At 50.5% G+C, this 18,723-nt stretch overlaps 1 protein-coding gene across 4 annotated transcripts in view; it reads right to left on the bottom strand.

The window, feature by feature from the left end:
• Window positions 1-1,721: 1,721 nt before the first annotated feature.
• Window positions 1,722-18,723, bottom strand: part of WDR20 (WD repeat domain 20) — a gene marked incomplete at its 3' end in the record, with an annotated part of 62,716 nt that continues 45,714 nt past the window's right edge. For 2 of the 4 annotated variants that reach the window (XM_081105117.1, XM_081105118.1), the window contains 2 exons: window positions 7,993-9,252; window positions 1,722-1,775 (listed from right to left, as the gene is read on the bottom strand). In XM_081105117.1, the coding sequence (XP_080961243.1) occupies window positions 1,722-1,775; window positions 7,993-9,252 (1,314 nt within the window). Of the gene's footprint in view, window positions 1,776-6,566; window positions 9,253-18,723 lie in introns of those variants that run through there. The other 2 variants (XM_081105116.1, XM_081105115.1) reach the window with 2 other exon arrangements.

Here is an 18,723-nt window from a genome sequence, read left to right as displayed (position 1 = left end):
GGCTCCCAGCGCACATTTAAGGACTAACAGGTATTTGGGTTTAGGAAAACTGTTACCCCCTTTAAGTATATCCAATTTGAAAAGGTTTTCTGCGTACCTTTCTGAGAGCAAACTCTGTGGATACTGCTTCTCGGGAAACCCACAGCCCTGACTCTGGAACAGTCGCCGCCCAGGCGGGGACAGTGGGCTGGGGGCGCTCCGGGCAGGCCAGGCCCAAGAAGGACGAGAGCTGTCCACCAAATAAGGCCCTTTAGGTTCCCTTTGGCCTCTTGAATAAACAAGCTCTGAAGCCCCCCAGGCCCCAAGGGGCACGTCCCCACAAGCCTGCCTCCACGGAGGGGCCGTGTGGCTCCCTGGCCCACGGCAGGGCTCGAACATCAGTGCACAAGGCAAGTCCACGTTCCCGCAGACTGGAGAGCTGGGCTTCCTGCGTGGTGGGCGCTCACACCCACCTGCTCTTGTCTGGGCAGCCAGTCTCCGGGCAGCTGAAGTGGCTCCGGCGCTGTGCCTGTCTGCGGGCCCCGCGTGGGCAGGTGCCGGCCAGGGCTTAGGGCATAGGAGGCCCCCTTGGCTGCCGCCAGAGCCCTGGCAAGGTCTGCCCTCCAAACTGGAAAGCTTGTGGACAGCGAGGCCATGGAAGCCTTTCTGGGCAATGCTGTTAAATGGCTCCCAAAGCACTTGACTTGTCACCACAGAACTCTAGAAGGGGAGAAGTCTCACACGTCCTCGACCCCCTTCCTGTCGAACTCGCTCACTCCACACGTCTGCTGAGCACCTGCCGAGTGCAGGGGCCTCCTGAGCTCGGCCAGAGGGGACAGCTGGGGCCGAAGCAGACAGCCCGACTGCTGCTGACTGCAAAAGGAGAGAAGTACCAGTTGTAACAGTTGGGTTTTTATACCGTGTGTACATGTATATATTTCACATATACGTGAGATTTTAATTACATTGAATCTTAAAGTAAAAAGCAGGAAAACTTCACTTACTATTTACTTTTTTGGTTAATCTTCACCTGAGGATATTTTATCCATTGATTTTTTTTTTTTTTAATATATTTTATTGATTTTTTACAGAGAGGAAGGGAGAGGGATAGAGAGTTAGAAACATCGATGAGAGAGAATCATCGATCAGCTGCCTCCTGCACATCTCCTACTGGGGATATGCCCGCAACCCAGGTACATGCCCTTGACCGGAATCGAACCTGGGACCTTTCAGTCCGCAGGCCGACGCTCTATCCACTGAGCCAAACCGGTTTCGGCATATCCATTGATTTTTATAGAGAGTGGAAGGGATGGGGGCATTGGGGGGGGGGGGCATGGACCATGGGAGGTGGAGAGAGAAACATCCATGTGAGAGAGATACATTGCTTTGTGCCCCGACCTGGGCTGGGGATTCGACCTGTGACCCAGGTATGTACCCTTGACCGGGAATCAAACCTGTGACCCTTGGGTGCTGGAGCCAATACTCTAACCACTGGGATACACTGGCCAGGGCTCATTTCTCATTTTTTACTGCAGCCCCCAAAGAATGATTTAAAATAGAAACCACCTCCTCGGATGCGCAGCGAGCACCCTACCGAGAGCCCTGCTCTGAGTGACTCTTCCCCACATGATTTGGGTGACATCCACCTCCCACGGGTGGCTGAAGTACAGCTCGTAGCTCCTGCATCATCATACTCCCTCGAGACCCGGTCCGGGTGAGAGTTTCTGCGCAGTAGTAGGTCGCTACACTACAGTTCCACCTGGGGAAGTGGCCTGATTTGGGGATGATGATAAACCCTGCAAACAAAGCAGGTTACACTAATCCAGCAAACGGCCCTCGGAGGGTCCCAGCCACTCACCTCTCCGCAGTCTGACGCCACTGGAACAGACTCCTGCTGGTTAGGAGCCAGTGTTGTAACAGATCCTCCACGTTCGCCTATTGAATTCTGTCCAGATCCTTCCTGACATTCCTGCCTGGTTGGAACCAGAACCCACGGAACCCAGCTCTGCCTGTTGGCTGGGGGACAATGTGGGCTCTCAGGGCCTAGGTTCCTTGGGACATCACTGGCCTTAAGGTGAGGGGAACCTGTCAGGGGGGCCCTTCCCCACCTTTCCCCAAAGGCCACAGCTCAGGGCCCCAGAGTACTGCACGCCCCGCCCCTCAGAGGCAGGCCCCTCCAATGACAGAGTTTAGCAGCACTTATTTTTATGTATTTATTTAAAAATGTTTTTATTGATTTTTAGAGAGGGAGAGGGAGAGAGAGATATGGAAACATCGAAGATGAGAATCATTGATGGGCTGCCTCCTGCAAGCCCCGTACTGGGGTTTGAGCCCACAGCCCGGGTCTGTGCCTTAACTCAGAATTGAACCATGACCTCAACCACTGAGCCACACCGGCCGGGCTCATTCAAATTCTTTGTACTCTCTGAGAACCGTGTGGCCAAGTACGGCTCTGAAACCTCTCTGCTCAGCGGGCAGGAGGGATGAACCCCTCCTGGGTCCTCCAAAAGCCTTCCTAGCTCGAGGCCCTTCCGAAGTCCCAGGCTGGCCTCCACCTGAAACCACGGAGAGGCTGGTTTTGAGGCTGACACTAAGGGCCTCTTTCAGGAGATGCACAGGTCCAGAGCCAGCTGTTTTATCGACAGGCAGCCACACATGGGAGAATGGGCTTATATTTTTCTAGTTATATAACTAGTACAAACTATTTTTAAGGCTAGAAAGTGTGTGTCCTTCTGAACTTGCTGCAGACCTAGCAGTGTGAAGGGCTCACAACTGGCTCCGTGCCAAGGAACGGTACCTGCTCCTGAGGTGGGGGTCCGAGCAGGGCGCAACGTCTGGCCGCGCCTGGGAGCTTGGGAGTTGAAGGCAGGAGCGCTGAAGGCCCGGAGGACGGTGGCAGGAAGCCTCTGGAGCCGCTGAGACGAGGCTGCCCACCTGGAGGGGAGGCAGACAGCAGGGAGCTCCCTGCCAACAGCCTTGCCAGCTGTGCTCCAGGCCCAGGCATCTCAGGACACAGCAGGGACTTGACAGGATGATGGGGGCACCAGGCCCTGCCCAGGGGCCATCTCACCTTTACTTCCCCCGCCCTCTGGGGACCAGCAGTCTACGCCTGGGCCTCTTGCCTTGAAGCACTCAGAGACAGAGGTGCCAGGGTGCTGCTCAGATCACGTGACTGGAGGGACATTTCACAGCAGCACACCACAAACGGCTCCTTCTTCCCCTACAGGAAGCTCTTCCTGTGCTGCAGCCTCAGGCAGGACAACTCCAGCGTTTGGTTCCAGAGCCTTGAGGGAACTGCACTCTCCCAGGAAAAGCGGTCCTGCCGCAGCAGCCAGGTTCCCCCCCTCTCCCCGCTGCTGCTGCTGGCGGAGGGGGCGAGGGGGCACTGAACAGAGTGCTGGGGGCCGACAGCGCTGGCGGCCCAGGACGCCCTGTGTCCTGAAGCGGGCCTGCTCCACAGCTGGCTGAGGTCAGTCCACCGTCCTTCCCCACATAGGACACCCACGACCTCTGATACTCGGAACCAAGTTTCTAGTCACGAGAAACAGCAGCAGTGACAAGAGGTAGCCATTCCTGTGTCCGCTTGGTCCACAAACATTACCGAGGCCCTTACTTTTACAGCATGGTCACTGAGGTTTCATAAAGCTTAGCTGTCAAAGTGACAGTGAACATTATCTACATTTATAATTCATTCACACATTTATTCAACGTCAGTCCCAAAGGCAACCCCGCAGTCCTCCGAACGTCCAGTGCGTCAGTCTCTCGCTGTCACGGTGAGATGGGGAGAGCGAAAACCAAGGCAGGGACACGAACATGGTTTTCTTAAAATGATAAAGTAACAACACTGATTCTAAAGCGCTATTCATTACTGCAACAGTGAAGAACTGAATTTACCAGCATTTCATGTTAGGAAGGCTCTTTGTGAAATTTATTCAAGTTGTCAAGAAATTAGATGAAAATATAAAAAAAGGAAATACAAACAAATTTTACTTTTGATTTTCACTAAAAATAAATATTCATACAATTTTATACAGTGTCACCTAACATAATCTTTAATAAACTTAGGTATACAGAAATAAAATATGCAAAAACTTTTACACTTTTCAATGGAGAGACAGCAATTTATGACACAAACATCATGTAACAGATGCAGTGACGGGTGAAGTCAATGCCTGTGGACGGCTTCCTCCACAAGGGGCGTGTTCCCACGTGGGAGCCGGGCTCTGGGTTGGGAATACAAGTGCTTTTCTCTGCAGTCCTGGCCTCCACTTCCCAGACTGCTGAGCCCATGATGGCAGGTGTGCCGCTCGGCCCCGGGTCACACCCGGGCACACACAGGCTCCTTCCTGCCTGCCTATGAGGAAGGAAACCCCCACTGTGGACACAGGCCCACTGCTTCCGCTGGTCCACCCACACACCGGTCCCCATGGCCAAGCTCTCCCGCATCTTTCCTGCAAGACCCCAAGTCGAACTCTGCTTTTAGCTCTTCCTCAGGCAGTCAGAAACACAACATGGGGCACCCGGTTCCCACGCCCTCCCTGCCCCTATGGCTGCCCCCTCACCCCTTGAGCGTCCTTAACAAACAGATCACATCTCCCTCCCAGGCAAGAGGTGACGTGACCCTTGTACACAGGCACAGCCACCTGATAAAGCGGCCTCATGGACTGCAGTACAAATTCGAAACTTGACAATTTCTTACAAATTCAAGATGCAACCCTGGAAGTGGAGGAATAAGGGAGAAATGACTTCCTGGCTACCAGCCATCTGGGACTTGGCCGGAGCCGGGCCCGGGTCCCCTGGGAGGGACACCCACACGTGCCTGCAGGACCTGGGAAGTGCCATGGGGCTCCTTGTGGTTTCTGAATATCTGAGGCAATAATCTCTGCTGTGACTTATTGGTCTTTCCACTCGTCCATTCCACTATCCTAAGGCATTTACTCTTCTTAGTCCCAAGCCAATGGCTCACAGGAGGACACTCAAAAATGCCAGAAGGTTCACTTGGCACAAAAGACAAAATTAAGATTCTTAACCACTATTTAAGTAAATTTAGAACCTAAAGTTACTGGTTATTTAAAAGTGGCTGCCTATTCCCTCTTACACACTTGCTTTTAAAACAAGGCAAGGCTTTCCACAGGCTGTGTCTCTAGCCCTCGGGGGATTTTGAATCATCCGGCCCTGCCCCATCAGTAGGGCCAGAGCTGCCTCAGCGAAGGCTGGCTGGCTGGCTGGCCGTCCAGCAGCAGCCAGGAGGGAGCCAGCTGGAGCCTCTGGGCCTTACTTGCGTCCCTGCTCTCCAGAGGAGCTTGCTGACCGAGTGGTAACGCCTCCTCTTGCCCATGGCTTTTATTGCAGAGGGCAGGTTGAGAAAGGACTTTCCTGCTCAAGACAATGTTTAAGTTGGAAATTGACAAATTTCACTGAGGAAGCTCAAATTTGGGAGAGAAAACTATGAAAAACTCCCCAGATTTCTCTTAGTGCCTCATCCACCCGGTCAGGACCCACCACTCCAGTCCCCTCCCCTCCTGCCCCTCTTGTCCCACCCAGGTCCACAAGAGCCAGTACCGGCCCGGTCTGAGGGGAATGGGAGGAACTGCCTGCCCTGTGCAGCACCCTCTTCTCCTCAAGCTGGTCCTCCCGCCTGCAGGAGAGGGGCTCTGCTGGCTGTCAAAGAGGGGGCAGGTGTCAGAGGAGCGGAATCCTGCGCCTCCCCAGCACCTGACACCCAGCAGGGGCCCCAGGCAGCGTCCCAGACAGGCAGATAGGATCCCCACACCAGCAGAAACTGGAAGCACGAGAAATGGACAGGAGGCTGGCAGGGTGAGGGGTGGAAGAGGCAGGCACCACTGGCTCCTGTGTGCACATGTTAGAGTTTTTAAAAGGAACAATATCCTCCTCTTACCCTCACCCAAATGTCTCTTAGGTAGGTCACCTGTCAGTGCACCAGCAGCCCCTCCTTTACTGCAGCCGGTGCAGCGGAGGATGCTGAAGGGCAGGAAGAACCAGAAAGCGCCCAGTGTCAAGTGTGAGTCATGCAGTGAGCAGTGCAAGAGAACTGCAAGGGCATCGTAACCTTCCCCATAAAGGCCACTCACCTGGGAGCAGCCACTCTCCACTTAGGCCAAATACAAAGTCCTGGGTTTTGAAACTTCTCAATGCCTCAGAAGCCTTTGAAACGGAATTTCTAAAACTAGGTAGGAACATAAAACTGCACATGGAGTGTTGGTTCCTAATCTCTCCATCTGGCAGACTCCAAAGTTGACGGTTCATGGGCCGCTACCTTAGAACATGAACATTTAGGAACAAAGGGCCATGTCTAACAGTCGGTAGAGAGCATGTCATCATTCTCACGGGCTGTAATGCATCAATGGAGGAGGTGGCCCTTGAAGGCCACCCAGGACCTCCTGTAGCAGAACTCAGCCACTGCAACCACAGGTGACAGACACCACTCGCGTTACGGAGCATGACGGGTGAGGTGTGGGTGGGCCTTCCCGGGAGGGCGCACTGAGAGCGCAGAGCCTCACACATCAGAGAACTGAACATCCAGATCTTCACTTCGCTGAATGGCATTCACTACTCAAACCAGCATATGTTATCAGCATCGCTATATTTAATTACAAAAGTGTGCAAAATAGAACAAACCTAAATGACCAAAATAAGTTAACAAACCAGATAATCGTCATCTTGACATAAAACACAGAGTTCAAAGAACCATCGCATCGTGTGAAAGCTGGGATTTGAAACTCCTACACAGCTGAGAAGGGTCATAGGGAGTCAGAATCAAACACCGCAATTTCCCATGGGAGCAGCGGGTCCATCCAGTGGGCACCTGGGCCCAGGGTGAGGTGCTGGGATGGAAGCCTGAGGGCCAGGCTAGTATCAGCATCCCAAGAAGGACCCTGGAAGGACCACCATCCGACAATGAGGGGGCACTCTGTAATTGGACTTCCCCTCTAGGTGAAAACCAAACCCGGACCACGGGGTGTGTGTGTGTGTGTGTGTGTGTGTGTGTGTGTGTGTGTGAATGGGATGGGGAGGGTCTGTCAGTTTGTACAAAACAAAGCTAAAGAGGCTGCCCAGGGCCTACAATCGTGAGCCTTCGTGACCAAAAAAAAACCCCCAAGAAATAAAAACAAAACAAAACCTGCCCCAAAACAAAAGAAAATGAAACCTCTTTTTTCTTGTTGGAAAAAAAAAACAAGCAAAAGCGCACTGGACAGAAAAGGTCTTGGCTTCCGTGGCAAGAGGCACTTCTGACACGTGCGGTGGGCAACCTCGGCCCGCAGTTCACAGGAACCGCCCAGGCTTGAGGAATGTGGGTATTTTATTTAGTGCACAGAATCTCAATCAAAGTGGTACAAACTGCTTCTTTGAAAAAAGATGTTTATTAAACAATTTTAATTGTCATAAAATGACTAAAATGGGTTTTAAAAATTAAGGCTCTTCTCTTTCTGTGGATTGCCAGAACAATGTAAAAATAATATCAATCAACCCTGCTGAACGCTTTGTTCCTAAAATTAAATTTCATAGATTCCTAAACATTTTATGATTAAGATAAAAAACTGGACTATAAATGACAGTCAGTGGCCGTCCGTGCTGAACACGCTCTGATCAGGTGTACAATTTTCTAATTGAGTAGTTAAGCAAAAATATTCCAGTTAAAGCAGAAATTTTAATTTTAGCTTTTTAATTCATTGTTTCCCCACACTGTCATGATTTTCCTAAAATCGAAATAGTCTAAGACAGGAGCGCTCACCTCGGGACTCTATATACTCCCAGGAGGGTGACGGACTTGGCTGGCAATTAGTTTGATTATATTTTTTAAACGTTCTAAGGTGAATTATCAAATGATTCAGAATTACATGGCATGCAGTATCCAAAAGTATGGCTCTGATGCATTTAGATTTACATTAAGAAGTGTCATTCATTCATTGTACACCCACCCCTCCCACAAGGAAAAAAATCACTACCTACTCAAGTTCTCGGTCTGGTGCAGCGTTAAGGATTCAAACTTACCACTTTCCCAGGCCTTCCCCATGTGCAAACAAACCCCTCCTGACAAGCAGTGACTACACAGTCTTCAAGAAAAATCAACACAGTCAGCCTTTCGTGTGCTATCTTTTTACAGATGAGCGGCTCTAACAAGGGAACGTCTTCCATTCGAGGACACAGGGGCGTGCCCAGAGTTTTAGCTGGGTCCGTTTTGGTTTTGGTAACTAGGTTCAGTTTGTCACTGCTCTTGCTAGAAATGTGTCCCATGCTATGGTTTCGCTTGTGATCTTTCTCGTGGTGCCGGTCCTTCCGATCGTGTAGGGAGAGTGTTGCGAATTTGCTGACCCCAGACGCGATGGCCCCATCGGCAACGTTGCTCTTGCTGCCAGCGTTGGAGACAGTGGAATGTGGGAGGCTATTGGACCGCGGTAGAGGGGGGGGCGCAGAGCTGCCAGGCGTCGAGACGCTGTTCCCAGTGCTCCCGGCTGGAGGGCTTGTGGCATTCATGACGTTTGTGTGTGTCCGTGCCCTGGAGAGGGGCTGGTGAGGGAAAAGGATATCTTCCGTGAGGTCCCACAAGCAGAGCTGCGTGTCCTGGCCCACAGAGCCAAACCGATACGTGACACTGACGGGGCGGCTCTCCGTGGAATTCCGCTTGGACAGCCTGGACTGGGTACTGTTTGCTCGGTCTCTGCCAAAGTGGAGCAGGTCCTGGAAGTCCTCGTCACTGCCACTGAACTCCATAGGGTCACTTTCTTCTACACTCGTGGTGTAGGGGTCAAACGCCACCACGCTGACCCAGGACTTGTGCCCGTGGCCTCGAGCTATCACTCGGCCGTCTATAAAAGACCAGACTGTCACCAGATCATCCTCGCCCCCCGTGACGATGTACTTGCCGTCCGGGCTCCAGCACACGCACAGCAAGCCTCCAAAGTAGCTTTTCATGGTGCCGTGCAGCTCCACAGAGTCAAAGTTGAACACCCGCAGAAACCCGTCCTGGCTCACGCACGCCAAGAACTTGCCATCTGGGGAGAAAGCAAACTCGTTGAGGGCCCCCTCGCCCACCGTCCACTTGAGGAGAGGGTTCCTCGTGGATTTGCTCTTGCAAGTGTGCACGGCGAAGCTCTCGCCCTGCTTCAGGAGCTGGTAGTGGGGGGCTGTGGTGCCACAAGAGTGCTCCACATTATACAGGTACATGTTCCCACTCGAATGGGCTACTAGGAAAAGGCTTTCCGAACCGGGAACCCATTTGACACAGGTTACTCGTGACTTGTCTATTAGTCTCTGTGAAGACAAAGGAGAACACATTATCACAATGGGGAGCTTAACGGTCTATGTTCCAGCAAGAAAGCTGTCTGCTGCTCGGTGACAAGGGACAAGTCACCCGGACATGTCACACTCTCCCGTGGCCGACCAGGCCCGTGAAGAGCATTCTGGCCGCTTGAACAATGACTTTCTAGAACCGCACTTGGGTGTGAGGCCACTGGCCTTCACAGAGGGAGCTGGTTATTCAGCAGTCACTGTGCCAGGCGCTGGGACACACCGGAGAGGGACAGCCCCTGAGCACTTGACATTTCTCCCACTAGGAGAGTCAGGATCTACGAGTCACTGCACTTACACAGCGTCCTCTGTGAGGACCTAGGGAACCTCGCAGTGCTGGCCTCGAGTTTTAGCTCACCGTCAGTCATGAGCAGACTACACCTGTCCCTGCCTGAGCTGTTCCCAGGTGGGGAGGCCCCTGCCAGCAGCACACAGGACTTCAACACACACACCCCGGCTCCACCGCGGCCCCGGAGCAGAGACTTCCTCCTTGGGGCCGCTGTCCTGTGAGTCCCTTTACAGGCAATCCTTCCACATCTCCTCTGGAACGCAGTGGTGTTTAAGAAACAGGCAATAAAGAATTTAAAGGGAAAAAAAAAAGGACAGGTAGGTGACTAGTTCAAGAGTATGGGCCTGATCACGGCCCCTCTACTCTCTGCTCACTACTGGTCCACTGACCAACCATTCCTTTAACAGGCACAGATTAGGAGAGTCTTGCCTCTCAAACCAAGAAAAGGCCAAAAGTAAAATCCACCTGAAGGCACAGCACCTTCCCTGCCTGCAGAGCTGGAGGCCATAGGCCCAGCAGCCCCCACAGGGTGGCCATGCCCCAAATCACATTAGCAGCAACAATCCGGAAGTCCCCAAGTTCTCAGACTCCTATTGCCAAACACCCTCTGAAGCCACCCCTCTAGCAACTGGTGCCTTCACTTCGCTGGCTGGGACCCCTGAACCCCGCCAAGAGCAGGGCACCTTCTCCCTCATCAGTCTGCTGTGTGTGCTGCACTTTTACAGAAAATTAGAAACCTGAGGTTTTCAAGGAGATACACGAACCATGCGGCCTGAGAGCCAGCGCTGCTCGGCAGGGCTCCCACAAGCCTGTCACCATTTCACCCACACAAGGTCACACAGCACGTGCAAGGCCAGGCCAGACCTTGCTGTTCCCATCAGGCCCAGGCTGCTCAGCGTTCCTGACCCCATAAAGGTGACGGGGCTGCTAGCCCAAAGTCTAAGGGTGGCCACTTCTCACCCGCCATGGGTGGCTCGGTCAGGCGGCCCAGCACCTCCCACGTCACCACAACCAAGTCAAACCTGTTTTCCCACGATCACGCTACCGTCACTCCATCACAAGTGCAACTTTTTCTTTAATCTCACCCAAGCATATTTTGTCCATTGATTTCTAGAGAGAGTGGAGGGGAGGGAAGAGAGGGAGAGATGAGGAGGAGAAGGGAAGGAGGAGGGAGGGAGGGGGAGAGAGAGAGACAGAGAGCGAGCGACTGATAGCCTCATGCACGTGCGCCTACTGGGGCTGGGGAACCTGCATGCAACCCAGGTACATGCCTTTAACCTGGAATGGAACCCTCCACCCTTCAATCTGGGGCCCATACTCTAACCAATGAGCCAAACCAGCCAGGGCTAAGGACAGACATAAAAACTTCTAGCACTATGGTTAGGAGAAGATTTTACTCTTGTCTTAAACAAACACAACATAATTCCATTAGAACTTTAAATTACAATACTGTCAAGTAAGAACCGTGCTGCTCTGCAACTCTGAGGTATGAAGGATAGCTACAGCCCCATCATACACTAGGTGCTATTGGGAGGACAAGCATCGTGAAGGGCTTCGTTCTATATTAAGGAGCTCACTGCGACTACTGTACATGGACATGTCACTGTACCTCACGGACAAAAACCTGAGCCCACATCCTGTGTCCTGTGGGCACCTGTGCACACTCCAGCGCTGTGCGTCAGGCATGCCAGTTTAAGCAACTGCAAACCAAAACGGTAAAATGACCACGGGTCCAACCCTGCCTGTTTGTGTGCTCAAGCACAGGGACAAGTATGGAGAACCCACTGTGCATGCAGGCCCAGGCCCAAGCTCTGTACATGCTCTTTAGTCTTTACAATAGCCTGCAAGGCTAGCTTTCATTTCTTTATTAGATAATACACTCATAATTCATATAAAACGTACAGTAGGAGCCTCACTCACATCGGCCTGTCACTCCTAGCAGCTTCTCGCTTCTCTGTCCAGTGCCCTCATGTGCGGACAAGCATATGAACCCATGCACCCTCGTTTTTCAGGCGAGAACACACCATGCACGGTCTGCACCCCTGCCTTCTCATCCAGAGACTTCTGCACATCTGCCTGCATGGGCACAAAAACAGCTTTTTCACGCTGCAGAGTATGCAATTACATGAGTATACTATAGTTTAAGAGTCCCTGGCTGGCAGGCATTTATCCTAACATATATAAAGAGCTAAGTGCCGTCATGACCGAACAGGCAACCAGTCACCATGAAGTGCATGGAGCACCTCTCGGTTCCCCCTGCCCCAGGCCCGAGCCACTCACCACAAGGGGGGGCTGGCGGTGGGGCAGGACTGGGGACTGTTGAGCAGCGGTGGCAGGCTGCTTCGCGGGGTGGCTGTAAGCTTAGTGGAGCAGTTTCTCAAAGCAGTTGCAGGGCAGGGGAATTTCACAGAATAGTTGCAGGGTGGGCAGAGCCTCACGGCGGGGTGGGGGGAGTTTCACAAGCGACCAGCGGCAAGCTTCGCAGAGCAGTGGAGGGGCAGGGAGAGCCTTGCTGAGCAGTTGAGGGGCCACGAGCATTGCAGAGCATCCCGGGGCAGGGAGCTTCACATAGCATCGCAGGGCAGAAGAGGCCATGCGACGGAGGACAGGCTAGGCCTAGGGACCTTAACTGCGCATGATTTCATGCACACTGGGCCTCTAGTATATAATAAAAACCTAATATGCCAAGTGTCCAGTTGTCCGTTCAACCAATCAAAGCATAATATGCTAATGATATGCTAAGGCTGCTCAACTGCTCACTATGACGAGCACTGACCATCAGGAGGCAGACAGTCGACTGGTTGACCAGTTGCTATGATGTGCACTGACCACCAGGGGGCAGACGCTCCAACCGATAGGTTAGCTTGCTGCTGGGGTCCAGCCGATCAGGACTGAGCAAGATTGGCCAGACACACCCTGGAGCCCTCCTGCGGGCCCTACCTGGCTGGTCAACCTCCTGCGTCCCACCCAGCCCCAATCGTGCACCGGTGGGGTCCCTCGACCTGGCCTGTGCCTTCTCACATTCCAGGACCCTTCGGGGGGATATCAGAGAGCCAGTTTCGGCCCGATCCCGCAGGCCAGGCCAAGGGACCCCACTTGTGCATGAATTCATGCACTGGGCCTGTAGTGTAGCAATAACACCCTTGTACATAGGGCAGTTTTCACATGTACCAGGTGTACCGGTTAATAATGTGGATTTTTTTCAATAGATGGAGTTACACATATGTTGATATATATGCGATTTGATATGTATGCTATTTTGTTATATTGACAACAAGCTTCAAAACTTCATATGTAAAATTTTCTGAAGGTGTTAACATCATAGATATTTTTATGCTTAAAAATGTCAAATTTTGTGCCAAAAAAAAGAGCATTTGCTTTTTTTGTTTATTTTGAAGAAACGTGCTGCTGAAAGTTACCGTATACTTCCAGAAGCTTATGGTGAACATGCTCCATCTCAAGATACTTGTGAGCCCTGGTTTAAACGCTTTAAAGTGATGATTTCAATGTGAAAGACAAAGAACATCCAGGTCAACGGAAACAGTTTGAAGCCCAACAATGACAAGCATTATTGGATGAAGATGCGTGTCAAACTCAAAAACAACCTGCAGAAAGATTAAACATTGCTCAGCAAACAACTTCTGATCGTTTACAAGCAATGGGAAAGGTTTTAAAGGAAGGAAAATGGGTGCCACGTCAATTGAATGAAAGACAAATGGAAAACCAAAAAGTCATCAGTAAAATGTTATTCAGCGGCATTAAAGAAAGTCTTTTTGCATCCAATTGTGACTGGCGATGAAAAATGGATTCATTTTGAGAATCCCAAATGCACAAAATCATGGGTTGATCCAGGTCAACCATCAACATCGACTGTAAAGCCAAAATCGCTTCAGATAGAAAACAATGCTCTGCATTTGGTGGGATCAGGAAGGTGTGATGTACTATGAGCTTCTAAAACCAGGTGACACCATTAATACTGATCGCTACAGACAACAAATAATCAATCTGAACCATGCTTTGATCGTGAAACGACCAGAATGGGGCAGAAGATACAGCAAAGTAATTTTGCTTCATGATAACGCACCATCACACACTTCAAAACCAGTTAAAGACACGTTAAAAGATCTTGCCTGGGAAGTATTAACCCACCCGCTGTATTCACCAGACCTTGCTCCTTCAGATTACCACTTGTTCTGATTGATGGCACACGCACTTTCTGAGCAGCACTACAAAACATACGAAGAAGTGGAAAATTGGGTCCCTGAATGGTTTGCCTCAAATCAAGAAAAGTTCTATTGGGGCGGTATCCACAAATTACTTGAAAGATGGGGGAAATGTGTAGCTAGTGATAGACATTACTTTGAGTAAAGCACTTTTGATGTTTCTCTTGAAATTATCGTGTTTTCTTTGATTATAAAATCCACATTATTAACCGGTACACCTGATATGAATATACCTGCAGTGGAATAGCTGGGTCAAAAGGTATATTCGTTTATAATTTTTATAGATATCGCCAAATTACCTCCCATGGAAGACAATTCTACTCCCATCAGCAGAGTAAGTAGGAGCATCCATTTCCCCATAGGAAGGTAGGTATCACTGCTGTATTATCCACACTGATTAAACAGACAGACACCCCTTCTGGCATGGAATTTATCTTCAAGTGGGATAAGAAGATAGTGAAATATACAAGACCTGATGGTAATGAGTGCTGTGCAGAATAAGCCACGGGGGGGGGGGGGGGGGGGTTGTGTTGCAATAAAGTGAGGGCGGGAGGAACTCTAGTGATTTCAATCTCAAACTGAAGAGCCCATAAAAGCCTTTTGGTGGCAGTGAGGGCGGCTGTACGTGGACAGTGAGGATGGCAGACAGCAGGCTGAGAGGATACAGGGAACAGCACCTACAAGGATGCTGAGGCAGGATCAAGGCAGGCACTGGACATCCCAGAGAGAGAAAAGAAGAGTCGGGGCGGGGGGGGGGGGGGGGGGTGGTACTGGGAGCAAGGAAAGCGCAGCACCTGTTCTGGCTGGAGCACCCGGGCAGGGGCAGGGAATTCGGTCTAAAATCGTGAACTGGGACTCAAGGCCATCAGGTCCCAGGCTAAGGGGCTCAGACGATGACCTTGAAGCGCTGTGCTGCCCAAGCACTTGAAATGTGACCGATCTGAATGAACTGTGCCGTGAGAGTAAACACACAATGGATTCTTAAGCCTAGAAATTATGGAAACTAGAGTATTCATATCTTTATACAGATTACACTATATGTTGAAATAATATTTTGGATATACTGGATAAAATAAAATCTTACTCTCACATACTTTCTACTGATTTAATGTGCTGTGGCCATTAGAAAAGTTTAAATTGCCTAAGTGGCTGACGCCCTACTCTGCAGGCAGTGCTGCTGCAGACAGTGGGGCACCAAGGTTCCAGAAAGGGAACTGCCAGAATGTGAAATCCGGCAGTTGCACAGAATAGAAGATGGGCTGGGTTGGGGAGGAACCAGTTAGGAGGCCATGACAGTTGTCTGAGGACATTAAACTTGACCAGTCGCTGGGTGGCAGGCATGGATTAGGCTGGGTGGAGTAGAAGGTGGGGGATGAAGTGGGCATGTGAGAAGTGATTGGTTTTGAGCCTGAGTGACGGGGAAGGCGGTGAGAGAAAAGGATGAAGAGGAGGTGGAGACTAAGCTGGGAGAAACCCAAGTGCTCTCATCTACTAGGCAGCTAATGAAAATGAGTGGAAGGCAAGGAACAGTGAGAGCCAGGTCTGTGACATCCTAGAGCTCCAAGGAAGAAAAGGAGTGTGAAACTATAAAATCCTACTTACAAGGAAAAAAATTAGGGAAGCAGAGGGAAAGCAGAGAAAGGACCCAGAAGTTCCATGAGGAGACGGTGGGGCTGAGAGGCAGATGCTCTGCTCTGGGCATGAAAATCTTCCTAAGTCAGGGGACAGGACTTGAGGCTCAGAGAGGAAGTGCTCTGGGCAGGCAGGTCAGGGCAGCAAGTCCGGAGATCAGGAAGACACCAGGGAGGGATCAGAAGAGAGAAGTGGAGGGAGGACATTGATGGGAAGGAGCAGAGAGAGCAGGGAGGGGCTGGAGGAACAGCAGGGGAGGCTGAGCAGTTAAGGCTGCTGTGAGGAAACGGCTTTCTAATAAAGAGAGTCAAATTCCAAAATGCTGCAAGGCCTATTTTTGTAATCACTTTCATAAAAAAACAAAATCAAAATCTGGATTCTTCAGAATCTCTTTCCTGGGTTCCCACACCCAAAACTCTCCCAGGTCTTCACTAAAGGCCCCCCACGCTCCCTATCTGAATGGCGACAAAACCGTCCCACTTCCTATATTAACCCAGTGAAAACCAAACACACACCCAAACTACCATTCTGAAAGGCATTAACAGATAAGATTTTCTAACTGTACTAAACTAGTAAAAAGGAAGCAAGAATAAACATCATTCTGTTGCCAGATTCAAGCATCGCTGCCAAATGAAGCTTCCAAAGCACTTAATCTTTTATTTCACTACCATCAACATGACAAGCTGGAAAAAGTTATTTTGAGGGAGTGGGTGTGCATTTTAAAATGCAGATATTAATTTATAACAAAAATACTAAAACAAGCAATTCAAAAACCACAGCAGCTGCTGGAAAAGCCATAATGCAGCCACAATAAGGGCGGCTACAGGCGTGGCTCCCTCAGGAGACACTAGGAAAGGCTACTTCAAAGCCAAGGAGAAGAGGGTCAGATGTCATTTTTATCAATGTTAAAACTCTGAGATCGTTATGTGTTCATTTCCTTCCTTTGATTAAAAAAAGCAACAACAAAAACAAAACTAAGGAATGCGCAGAACCGCTCTTTTGTGACAGAACTGGATAGAAGGTTGCAAGGCCAAGGCCAGACCTGGCCCCCTTCCCCCTCCACGGGCACAGGCACAGGCGCAGGAGGAGCCTGAAGCTGGTGGAGTGAGCGAATTCACAGCCTTGGGCTGCCAACAGGGCCCAGGAGTCAGGGCCTCCTCCATGCCCTTCAACTGGACTTGATCTAAAGAGCCTACTCAACGTGCCGGCCCTGTGACAAGGAGAAAATCAAGAACAGAGGGTCTTATTACAGGTCACCTGAGAAAGAAGCCAAGATGACAAGACTTTTTTAGATTTTACATCTTATCCAATAATGAATATATACTTGAAAATCCTATGAAGTATATTCTATGGCTACAATCCTGAAATAATTAGAATTTTTATAAAGATGAACAAGGCTAAGTTTATCATCATATAGAAACTGTGCCTATAATTCCTCCGCCCCAACACATCATAGCCACTAGTAATAAAAAGTAAACCCCTTATCCCTCGGGGAGCTCCACACAAGGCTGAATGCTCTTATTATGAAGGGAGGCTCCATCTTCTGGGAGTTTACTGGAAGTGCCAAAACACTCTCAAAGGAGGCTCATCAGACACTTTCCAGGGCACGACATATACAAGTGCTACGAACAGAAACTTAAAATCCACTCAGGGACCCAATGATCTGAGGTCAACACTCCTGAGGGAGGCCAGAAAGGACCAGGTACTTCCTTCCTCCAGACTGGCCCTGGTCCAGCAGCCGGGGTCTCCAGTGTGACCGCAATGGCCTGGGAGCAGCCAGCACTCACCTCTGCAAATTGAACTGAACTGAACAGGTCAGAGGCCAGACTGGGAGGTGAAGGCACCGGCATCTGGACAGTGTGACTCTCAGTCTTACAAAGAAATGAAGTTAACAGTGAGCACTGGGAGTGACAGGTGATGTTCTCCCTCTTCTTGGTACTTCTCTGGGCCCCAATGTTTCTAGAGGCATTTATCATTTTTTTAATTCATAGAGAAAAACTCACATTTTAAGATCTACTTGATTACCACATAGAACTTCTCATCTACCTTTAATCTCAGGTGGATTTATGGAACTTACAATTCCATGCCATCCACCCCACCCAAGTGTGTAGTGTATTTGCATGTACCAGGCACCTCCAGAAAGGAGGCAACATCAGAATAATCAGAATCATCACCACTGGGGCATGCGTGCACCATGCGTGTGGAGCAGTGGCTGAAAATGCTCTGGAGAATGGGCACTTGTGGTGACAGATGCTGCTGTTGTGATAAGCAGCTCCATCCTCAGTCTCCCGCACGTGGATTCTCTGCCTCGCTGCCCTGCTCTGACCTTCTCATTCTGGAAATTGCTATTTCTCCTTCAAAAATGCCAGTATCTCACCTCCCAAGAAGCTGTTCCTTCCAGCCCCTGGGGAATGGAACACTCTGAGTTTACTCTCTACCTAGAATTGACTGAGTACCCACCAGGGCTCGCTCTCCAGGCTCTCTGCTAAATCTCATCTGCACCCCCCTCTCAGGCGGGCACTGTCCTTACTGTTTTCCAGCTGAGAAGAGCTGCAGTGACAGGCTCACAGCAGCAAGCAGTCAGCGAAGGGCTGGTGTCTGAACCCAAGGCCTCGGCCTCAGGCTCCACATTCTGAGCCACTGGGCTGAGTCTGCAAATTCGCAGTAATAAACTGATTGTGCTAAAAGCTCCTTTGGAGACAGGATGATGTGATGGCCAGAATCTCGGAGTACAATCAGGACCTGGTCCAGGCACTGTTGTTGCTCTAAACTTTCTTCACAGACCTTTCTTCTAATCTCAAGGATGTGATTACTATTTATATGCTGACAACTCCCAAATTTTTACCTCTAGTTTTGAGGTTTAGATGATGTATGCAACCACCTACTGGCCTCTCAGGTTTAGTAAGTACAGAATGGAACTGGACCTCTCCTTCCATTCCCCAACACCCACTCCTTCCTTTTATCCAGGATCTCCAGGAACCCACAATTTGTTCATCTCTCTCCCCATCCCCCTACCCCCTGCCCCGATTTGGTTTCCAAGAAGCAGCCAGGGTGATTTTCAAAATCGCCATCTGACTGCCTTGTGCTCCTGCTCCCTTCTATGGGACCCCACGGCTCAGGTGAAGACGCAGACCTGGGCCAGACCCCGAGGGGCAAGGCCCTCAGTTGGCACCACCCTCCCCAGGTACACCATCCTCTCTCAGTTCTCTGGGCCCCAAGTTCTTCCCCACTCCCAGGCCTTCACCTGCTCTTCTTTCTGCAGGAGCATTCTACCTCCAGTTCCTTACCTGG

This window comes from Myotis nattereri, assembly GCF_964212035.1.
Source record: "Myotis nattereri genome assembly, chromosome: 1".
NCBI classification, from domain to species: Eukaryota; Metazoa; Chordata; class Mammalia; order Chiroptera; family Vespertilionidae; genus Myotis; species Myotis nattereri.
Note: the sequence above shows the minus strand (reverse complement) of the source record. Positions and strands in the feature narration are given on the sequence as shown.